The 11,179-nt window shown below is 39.1% G+C and overlaps 1 protein-coding gene across 1 annotated transcript in view; it reads right to left on the reverse strand.

Annotated features, from left to right (window-relative positions):
* Window positions 1-10,323, reverse strand: part of SMEK2 (SMEK homolog 2, suppressor of mek1 (Dictyostelium)) — a 21,791-nt gene extending 11,468 nt beyond the window's left edge. Inside the window, exons 1-4 of the mRNA XM_009886069.1 lie at window positions 10,296-10,323; window positions 10,176-10,231; window positions 3,881-3,979; window positions 2,046-2,666 (exon numbers count right to left, since the gene is read on the reverse strand). Of these exons, the coding sequence (XP_009884371.1) occupies window positions 2,046-2,666; window positions 3,881-3,979; window positions 10,176-10,231; window positions 10,296-10,323 (804 nt within the window). The remainder of the gene's footprint in view (window positions 1-2,045; window positions 2,667-3,880; window positions 3,980-10,175; window positions 10,232-10,295) is intronic.
* Between the last annotated feature and the right edge of the window lie 856 nt (window positions 10,324-11,179).

Genomic DNA, 11,179 nt, shown 5'->3' on the forward strand with positions numbered 1-11,179 from the left:
TAAGACATGGGAAGAGAAGTGCTTTACATACAAATGATACCTGGAATCAACATCAGAGATAGTGCAACACACACAGACTTAGTAGCTTATTCTAAGCTTTGCTGGCTTTAACACCTTAATTAAGCCTGTTAAAAAAAAACCCCAAAAAACCACAACACAAACGTACCACAATCAACAACAGATAGACTAGAAAATCCCTACTACAGAACACTCGGCAACAGAAAGAACTCTTGCTTGTATAAGGCTGCCACACAGTGTAGTCCTGATGTCCTAAAGCACAGGAAGGACCTCGGCTTGTTTTCCATGCTCGCTCCGTTTCCCATGTGACTGCACTTCACCAATAGCAGCACTGGGATCTACTGCTTCACAGCACGTAGAAAGGAGCTTTACTGCCGTAGCAAACACAATCTGTTACTCCTATAAACTGCATTCTCCTAGGGAGCTTTGCCGGTGTACTTAGGGTAACAAGACTTCTAATGTGTTCACCAAACCCAAAGAAGCTTTAGAGTTCTTGTGCCACAACAAAAAGCTGATTTACACCAGGGGACTGAAAACACAGTCCTGAACCTGAGGTCCACACTACCATGTAATTTTCCTCAAGCGTGCTATCAGTAACATCTTTTCCATGTGTGCTTTCTTCGTAGTTTGTAACTCTCAAGGCAGCTCAAATGACATATAACATCAACATTATTTGTAAATCAACATGCATGTCTCAATTACAGTATTTAAAACAGATAGGCAAACCTAATGTGCCACATACTCTCTCTACTGCAGCAAAGATGGCAGTGACTGAGAGTAGCAAAAGAGTACCAGAGGTAACAGCAAATCGTAAGTTTTCTGTTAAGGCACAATTAAACATTCAGTACAGTAAAACTTAAATGAAAAAACCAAGACGTTTACAAAGTTAAAAACCTCTAAATGGAAGCCGGACTGCGGCCTCAGGAGAACGATACTGAATTTAATTTAGTTTTAGAAAAGTAATATATGGAAAAGAATAAAAAAGAGAAAGATTTATTTAATATAAAGCCATTAACTTTGCAAATGGGATTTACTTTTTAGTTTCTTCCTGCTATTTAATCAAACTAGAAAGAAGTCCAAAAGCTTATCCATGCAGTTCCATAGTTCTGATTTTTCCCTGTTATCTATTGCATTCTTTAGAAATCTTCCTTATGGCAATGTTACCTCCCCAGTGCCTCTCTCCTCCCACAATTTTACTGCTCTCTCCTTCAACTTGACACATCTTCCTATTTCACAGAGACTATCCACACTCAAAACAAACCAACAGGTTTCTGATGTTCTATTCTACACAAACGTACCATTTTTCTAAGGATGTATATCAGAAACAGAATAAAACCACTTTGGTATCCATTCGTTTGCACAACAAAATATGAACTGAAAATCTGAAAATACTCCAAATGTCATGAAGTTCACACACAGCTCTTCACCAAGGCTCCTTCCACAGTCCAGCTTGGGTGTCACACTCAACTACTTTTAAGCCTGCTCCTGACTACAAAGTATTCAGTAAGTCTTTTGACATGGTAACATGTTGGTCAATTATTACTTTTGTGTATCAGTATGAAGAAAAAAGAAAAAGAATTACTTTATACTGCAACAAGAACATTTGAAATTAGTACCATAAAGTAACAGAAGTATAACAGGAACGGTTCTGAACATGCTCTTTTGAACCACCGATTCAGAATTTGTTATGAAGATGTCACAAATGTCCCTGATGTATAATACAAAAAGTTGCTTGTTCCCTAAACGTCTATACAAAACCAGCTCAAAATGTTTATGTTGCTTGTCAATCAAGATGAACCTTTAACTGTTTACAACCCATTAAAAAAAGTAAAATACACACCTGAAATCTGTAATTTTTAAAATAAGAAACAAAAGGTATCAGAAACAAGTGGAAGCATTCAAAACATTATGTAAATGAAAGCATGTATGATTAACTTACATAGTCTTAAGGAGCCGGAATCAATTTCGAAACTACAGCTAGAGGTATCTATACATAATCCATCTATGCCGTATTAAAAAGCACTTACCTGCAACATACTGACAATCTCAACTTTGTTGAAGAAAATAAAGGAAGTGAGGGTAGAAAGAAAATTCTCTTCAAAAACAGATGGTGTCGGCAAGATGATGTCCTGAATATACTGTACCCTGTAAGTCTGGTGGATTTTTTGCCTGAGTTCAGAGTCTGTTATAGGAATAACCTCCTTAAATTTTGCTGTTTTGGTCAAGAACTCCCTGTGCCGTTTTGGCTGAGCCAAAGAAGGATCATACTCAAGGCATCCAACAACATCCATAATACACTCATCAGAAAACATCACCTCAAACAGAGTTGCTTTGTTGAGGAACAAAATTCCTCTAATAATTTCATACAAATGATGTAAGCCTTCGGTGTTCTCTAAATTCTCACAGACTTGGAAAAGCTGTAGTAGTTTTTTAATATAGCCTTCATTCTCCAAGGCCAGCGCTAGCTTTTCTCTACGGATGGGTGAGGAGAGAACAGAGGTAACTAGGTCAGCAATCTCTTCAAGTTTGTTGAGTTCACAAGTAGGAAGGTCAATCAAAGGACTAGTTTCAGGCATTTCTTCTATGTGTTCCTCTTCTGACTCAATAAGGTCCTGGGTGACTTCCACTGAAGGATCCTTACCTTGAACCTAAGAACAGAGTGCACACAATTACTGTCTCATCCCAAAACATACATAAAAATAATCAGGTCAATAACTTAAATAACATGTGCGTAGTAAACACCTTTATACCTTCAGTTGCTTGGAAAACGTCTAGCCCTGCAGAGGTCTAAGTTTGCTGCCTCTAAATTCTACAGTCACTACCGTTATCCTCCACAGTATGTTTGTCAAAAAATCAAATCAACACACCCTAAGAGCATCACAAAGGATCACGTTACGCAGGAAGAGTTCTGGAATCTGATGAAAGAGCCTAAGGCTAAAGGTTTATATTGTCTGATGACATGAAGACCTCCCTCTCAGACTGGTTGTCAGCTCAGCCCTAATTTAGAACCAACCTAAAACCCAGGCTATTTATTAAATGCATATACTTGCAGTTACTAGGATTGGTTCCTTTCAACAACAGTACTTCAGAACTTGCTGAGAAGACATTATACCCCCACACGTGCTAAGATTAGGAATGCATCTACATTGCCTAGCTAGTTCAAAGAAAACTGCTAGGAAATTTGAGTTCTGTTTCTTTAGTTAACAGCTTTACGTGGCATCATTTCAAAATCCGAGAAGGTTGTGATAAATTCCAAGTATGAAACCCCAGGTTTCTTCTTTTAAGTACACACAGGTGCAACTCCATTGACTTGTTACTTCCAGAGTTGAACGTATAAAATCTAAAGTGATTTGTAATAAAACAATGAGGATCAAAATACCCGTAAGACGCAGATATTCAAAAAAACCCAGGTATGATGACAAAAATATCGCTGACATTTTTGAGCTCACATAGCAAGGCCACCTCTGCGTCTCTCACAGCGAACTATCTAGCTCCTTATGCATTCCAACACATCCTCAGTCCCACCACACGCCAACAAGACAGCTTCCTAAGGCTGCCAGGGAGAAGGACAATTAAAACGTGGTACTCCGCTATTCCCCTTTTTGATACAAACAACTGACCCCTAAAATGCCTGACACCTGAGTTTCGTCATTACATTGATTTTTCAAAAGTGTGGAATTCAATTACGAAAACAACTAGTGTTCTAAATAGTGGCAACTTAAGATCTTACACAGAAAAGCCACAGAAAATAATGACACATGTATTTATTTTACAAGTAGGTTTAAAAATTACAGCACAAATACATGAAGTTATAGAAGACACTAAAACATCTGGAAGAAACGGAATAATTAGTTAACTGTACCTGGCAGATTTTTTCCCAAATTTCATCACAGCCAGCTTTTTCTTGAAAACTCAGTGCTAAATCGTAGTTTTCTGCTTCTGACCAAACAATCAGGGTGTCCTGTTTAAGACAAAACCAAAACATTGTTTCTGAAACAGGTCTACACCGCATAGTAATACGTATTCCATTAAGTCACATGTCTAAAGAACAAATAATTTTAAAGTTACACTTGTCAAAAAAGAACATAAGACACTAAAATATTAAATCACCTGTTCTGCCACAAGGGATATTATCTTTCTTTTTTTGCTGTTTTATGACCACCACTTTACATATTATGTATTTAAATATACTGTTTTTCATATGCAAAATACATATCATGGCATTTTTCTGCAAGATACTTCTGAGCAAACAGTCTCGAAAAGGGAATGCATACATTGTAGGAGATTAAGAAAACCTACAATATAAGTATTTTCATATTTAATGAAATAGAAACAAACAACCAAGATTACAGTGTTTCCTCCTCAGAAAGGGCTTAATACAGCCTTAGCAATGTGAAAAATCATGCTTAACTAATGTTAAAATATTCTTTTCTGAATTAAAAGACGTAACAGCCTGAATAATAGAAAACTCCTAAGTCCTTACTGAAGTTACAAACATCTTGCCAACACATTTTCCACATTTTCACTTGAGCAGGTTGTTTTTTTTTTTTTCCCCTCTGCTACTATTGCCTCTATCAATTCAATTTGTGCACTTGCACAGTGTATCTGGAAGATTCACTGGAATTTCCAAACAGACTAGAAATGTATTTTTATGAGGTTTGATTAGGACACTTGCTGCTGTAGTGTAAGGAACGTAAGCCTGTGCTTTGACATTCAAGTACACAGTTCAGCATACATTAACCTCATCTTTATGTAAAATGTTCAAACTGAACAGCTCTCTGCTAACTTTACAGTACACTTGATAAGCTCCAGCAAAAGAGTTCAACATTCTGCCAAGTTCATTGACCTTCTGGAACTGTTACCTCTCCCCTTTTTTTTTTTTTTTTTTTTTTAAAACACCACCAAGCCCTTGCTTAATGGTCAATAAGGTAATTTACTTTCTGCATTTACAAAGGTCAGTAATCACTGCACAACTTATCAAGGCTTGTACGTCTTTACCTTATGCATCACTTTTATGGTACACAAAACATTCAAAGTGGTATCTTCAAGCTTAGCAACTGAACTCAAACAAGTATCTGACTGTCTTACAGATGCCCAACATACTTAACGAAGAAACAGATGCTGCCATTGCCCCCTCATATCTTCACACCAAAAGTACTTCTTGGTTCCCTTTGTGTACCAAGCGACAGGAAACGATGAAGCCGATTGATTACTATCTGTAAGGTGTTCACTACGCTAAAAAGCCAAGCCATGACATGACATGGTATCATACGACTATTCAGTCACACCCCCCCCTGTATCCGCCAAAGACAGAGGGACAAAATCATTGCTACTCTTGAACCTACTGTCAGTCAGCAGTCCTTATTCATTTTTGATCAAAATCAGGTTAGTTTAGATGATTTAAACAGACCTTTGTTAACACAAAAGGAGCACTCATAAGTATTTCCACTGGTAGATGTGAGGAAACTAGTGTTTGGGACAGGACTGCTGACAAGCAGCTGGCATGGGACAGTAGGTAAACTCTTCCATCAGCACAGCTATCTGAAAAACACACGTCTGTCTCAACAAACACAACTTACCAGCTGCTACAATTATCACTCTGGAACACGAATGAAAATCAGCATCGCCGATACGGCATTAATTCTTCAGTTCATTTCTACAGTAATCTCAATCCCTCAATATTCATATGTAGTTGCATGTTTTAAGGGTTTTGCCTTTGCTTTTTTTTTTTTTTAAAGCTTAGCTTAACGTCTTAACATCTATGATACCTTTTCTTCCAGCAACACTGTTGACAAATGCTGACCAATAGGTCAGCTTCCTTCTCCCAAAACATAATCACAGGCCACACTGAAAACAACAGCATTCACACAAACTCAATTTTTCTTTTATTTCTCATTTTTACACATTGCTTAAAGAAACAAAGTTCTCCCATTCTGGAAAGAACTGAGGTCATTGCACTATGGTTTTAATGCTGTTTATACCACAGTTCCCTATACTACACTTGCAGTATTGTCCTACTGTCACAAATATTAATAGGTAGTCTCCCTGCTTTTGGGCTCTGATTCACGTGCACAAATGGTACAGCGTCATACAGTTGACAGGGGTTTTGCTTACAGCTGTCCACCCTCATCTCCAGCCCACAGACAGCTGAATCTCTGTTTACAGTGTACCATTTTAGAGTGAGCAGTTGAACTGGGCTTCAAGAGAAAAATAATAAGTGCCAACTGCAGGCACTGAAAAGTCTGATCAGCTCCCTGATCTGGTTCTCTTTTAGAGACTGATAAAAAAAGTAAGAATTCTTAAGTACAATTTTATGGCTGTTACGGAACTCAAAATCTGAAATGTTTATGTTGAGATGTTCTGTGAACTCACAGACACCCTGACACTCCAAATCAACACACCTCCAGGTAAGCTGAGACTCGGAGGTGCCTCAGGGAACAAAGAAGGACACATGCATGAAGAATTCCTATTCATAGTCCAGAATGATTCAAGCGAGAGATATAGTGCAGTAATGTAAACGACCACGTGCATCCATAGAGACAGCATTCAAAAATTTTGTGAGAATTCTTGAGTTACTGAATGGTACTCATTTCAATCTGTACTGCCCACACAAAGCAGAAGTTATGTAAGTTTCTCCAAAAATATTCTGAAAGACTACAAGAGAGCTTCACCAGAAAATAATTGTCCAATACGAATATCAAATCTACTCATCTGGCGAACACTTCCTGCATGACCTAAGACAACCCATGAAAACCACAGAGAGACATCTTCCAGGCCTAGCTGCTACAAGAGACTACTACCGCTCTCACCCACAATGCTGCTCCTTTGACGAGCAACAGCAATGATCCTTAATTCACTCAAACACAATATAAAGACAAACAACAGAAGAGATTAATTCAGAACAACTAAGAGGGTAGTTCAAAGCCCTCTTCAGTGCCGGTACTGGTTCATACAATGTCTGCCCCTCCACCTCTCGTTGTTCCTGCACTGGACCCCCAACCGCCGTATGCCAGCAGAAGCGTGCTGTACAGCAAGCCAGACAGGGGAACACATGCCAATAAAAATTAATCCAGCAAAAAGAGGTATTTCAACTGAATTGCTTCCTACATCTAACCTACATCATACAGTAACATGAAAACTCATGCTGGTGTGAAAGAGGAGTGAAGAAGCCCCCTGGCAACTGCTCAGGTTGGCTTTAACATCCCCCTGGAAATGTGTTAAATCCCAGCCCCAACTAACTCCAATTCTGCCTGAAGCAAATTGCTCTGTTGTCACATGAGCGATGGCAACTCTGCGCAAAAGACAGTATTCACACACATTCTTCAGCTCAGATCTGAAAATGGATAGAGCACATCTAAAGCAGAGTTAACATCAGAAGGCAGTGTTCACAGTGAGGATTTCTGTAGCAGTTTGAGGTTGTACAGTCACCCAACTGAAAATCACCACCCTTGTAACTGGGCTGAAGGAACAAATCACAGGAACACATCCATCTGATTTCTCACTGAAGACATGCTCTTCTGCCTGTTTTCCCAGGGAACAGTAACCTCAAGCAGAGGGTGGAACAACACGTGGGTGTGGTAACAACTTTTTAAACTGCTCCTGCTAGAGCCTCCACGACACATCCGACCCTGCCCTTTGGCCAATATGAGGAGTCCAGTGGAGGTATGTAACTCTCAAAGCCTGTGCCCCAAAATCCAGGGGGATCTAAAGCTCTTCAGGCTCTCATGTTCTTTGCATACAAGGAATTAGAGATTCTTTTCTGTTGTATGCTGAGCAGCCTTGCACCTATGTCCTGTTTCTCTTGAGAAAGAGCTCATGATTATAGTATGCCTAACACCTTCACAGAATTCAGTTCTGCACAAAAGGTTGTGACCACAAACATGATTTGAGAAGGCAGCTAGCAGGCCTGCCCTGCTTATGGTTAGTCAATCGTTATAGCACTACTTAGCACAAACAGTGTAATACTGAGTATCATAGACTGATGCACAGCAACTAAAAATCAGGGTGGGATTTTTCTGCAGAATGATGGTATGCAAGCCACAATTTCATTGACTGCTATTCTGTAAGTCCATTCAAGTAATTTCTATGAAGACAGATGTGTAGGCAGAGCATGTTTCCTTTCCATCAAGCTACACCACCTTGCGGCTTTCCCCAAACCCAAGGTGAGCAGCACCTTAATGAAAATCTGCAACTGAACTCTGGCAAGTGGAAAAGATCACTCTCCTCCACGCTGCTATCCACCTACCAGCATCTGCCCTGGGCAGATCAGTACAGCCCCTGAGTCTTCAGGCTACCTACACAACAGACTTCAACGCTCAAGTAGGGACACTGAGGAAAGCCCACCTCTGTTCATCTCTTCGTAACCAAAAAATATTTTGCCTAAATCTTTCCACCATTTTTAAAAAGGATCTGCTCCTGAGATGCCCAGGTTTGAATACTACAATCTTTTAAAGGCGAGACTGAAATCTCACAAATTGAAAAGCACAGGAATGCTACATTAAGGTCTGCTTTTTGCTCCGCTACTCAGAAGGAAACACGTAAAACTTGAGGACAAAAGCTCCATCAACTAAAAGCTGTATACTTTCAGAGGTTAGACAAACCTAGAACCTGTCTCGGGTAATCATCAATCATTACTCTCCTTAAAAAACACCACCACCACAAAAAAAGAACCCAACCCAAACTTCTTCGAAAGAGTGAACAGTGAAGCAAACACTTTCAGCCACAAGGACACAAAAGCATTAGAATCAGTAATAAAAGCCAAACAAAATAAGCCCGAGTCTTTCAAAACTACAACCTACAAAGACTTCCACAAGAAAAATGACATCAAAAGCTACTTAAGTCACTTGAAATTTTGCTACCAATTAAGTAAAGAAGGCTTTCAAATAATCAGTTGTTTGAAGTTTTAGAAAACAGGCTGCAAAAGGAAGCAATTTAAAACTTTGCAACAATGTAATCTGCATTTGTATTTCATTATGTAATTATTTCCTCTGCTAAACAGGAAGCAGTTCAAGGCTCTTTCAGAATCCTGCAGAGCTCCAGAAAGACCATCCTCCTTCCTCAGCATGGCCCGCCCAAAGAAAGCCTACCATCATCCACCTGACTAAAACCACCAATATCTAATGAGCTTTCTGAAAAGCTAGGCCCGAGACTCTGCCTCACTCCTAAGCTAAAGTCAGCCAACCCGTGCTCAAAAGCGTCTCCTCAAATTCTCATAACATAACTTGCCACCTTTCCATTGGGGGGAAAAAAAAAAAAAATCAAAACAAAGAAAATCCTTGAAGATTTGTCTCTTCATGGTTTAGGAAGAACAAAGTTACTGAAACACTTCTTGATACCATAATGATGAAGAGCAGTATAAAACACTGAACAAAGGGAACAGAAAACCTACTGTAGAACAAAGGAACAGACAGAAAACCCCCAGTAATAACTATTAGCACAATGTAGGCAGAGACACCAAAAATTAATGCAGAAAACGGAAAAAGCAATAAAAGCAAAAGAGATTTAGTAAGCTATTTTTTTAGTAGATTAAACAAAAACAACCTATTAACACAGCTCCCAACTGTTTTACTTCTTTGTTTTGCAGAAGGCTCACCCCCAGGAAACGCAACCATGCAAGTAAGTCTCACCATGGCTAGTCCCTTTACTTAGGAGAGAAGAAGTTTTCAAGGCTTAAAACAAAACAAAAAAACTAAACAGCAACAATAAAAAGTCCCACAAAGACAAGTTTCTTTGTGTTATTTCCAGAGAAAGAACTCAAGAAGTAAATATGCTATAACAGAGCCACACAAAGTTTTTCCTTCCTAATTCAGTAATTATTTCATAAAGCCTGGGATGGGAGACCGAAGTTACACATATATATTTTTCTAACTATTTTTCCTGTTACGAATTCAATATTTATCCAAATAGCATATATTCTCTTCAAAGCCTGAAGTCCAAAAGGGTTTTTTTTAAGAGACCCACGTTTTAATTTTTAGAACGTGAAGTACTATAGCACCCATGGGCTTCTAAGAAAGTTTTTTCCCCTCTGTGAAAAACACCATTGTCAATTCCATGCCGCTTTGCTTTTTTTCCTGAAAAATGCAATTAGTTTGAGCATAAAACAATTCCTCAGCATCAATAATCAGAAAAAAAAAGAAGCACCTAGCAATAGTACTTGCCTGCTGTTTTTGATATGCAGTATTTGGATTTATCTTCGATTCTAACAGTAGTGAACCTGAAAAAGGCAGGAAGATATATTTACTGAGTTTAACAAAACAAACATCTCCATCACCTCTTACAATCAACCACCCACGCGCCAGCCAACATATCCTCAACTTAATTCGTATCTTACAGAAAGTCCAGGAGAACCATCTTCTTTAAACATAATTCCCTAAAATAAGCCAGTTAAGACAAAATTCAACATAAATATCCATATTAAAATATATTTTTCTTTTCTGATTTAGACCAAAATCCTCTGTAGCACTGTGTTTTCTCCTGAAACCTAGTGCGACAATTAGCTTGTTTAAAGGCCCTTTAGCAAACCTATACAAATTTGCATCAGGTAACATGCTGCCCAGCATAAAAATGTTTTTGCTCATAGAAGCCACGTGGGCTGTTTGCTGTTATTTCCTTCAACTGTCCTTCAGAAGTGAATCATCTAGATACTATAAACCCAGGGACTTTATCTTGTGTATGCAAGTAGTGTGTGTATCCTGGCAACAGCTCCAGAGTAATTTATACCAGTCTTAGGTGGTTTATTTAGCACATTAGCACCTGTCGGCTGACAAAGTGGTGAGCGTGTACCCTCCCTCCTCTAAGAGAGACCCTTAAGGCGACTTTAAAGTGCACTAAAACACGAGGAACACCACACAACTCGATCACTTCAGAATACGATCAGTGAATTTCTAGGGAAAAAAACCACCAAAACACAACAAAACAAAACCCAACTTTTTATAGCAGCAAGAAGGCGAGGGACAAGAGCATTTCAGAAGTGAACAAAATTATTCTGAAAGCGAACAAGATGTCGTCACACGTAACAACTTCATCTCCATTCAGTCAAAAGAGATGCAGCCGGCTAGGCTGACTGCAAGGGGGAAAGTCTAGGGCCACGGCGGCCTCCTTATCGCAGGAAGAAAACTTTGAACGGAGCCGCAAGCTAAGGGAAAAGGGGTGGGGGGGTGGG

The sequence above is a fragment of the Charadrius vociferus genome, unplaced genomic scaffold, assembly GCF_000708025.1.
Source record: "Charadrius vociferus isolate BGI_N301 unplaced genomic scaffold, ASM70802v2 scaffold455, whole genome shotgun sequence".
NCBI classification, from domain to species: Eukaryota; Metazoa; Chordata; class Aves; order Charadriiformes; family Charadriidae; genus Charadrius; species Charadrius vociferus.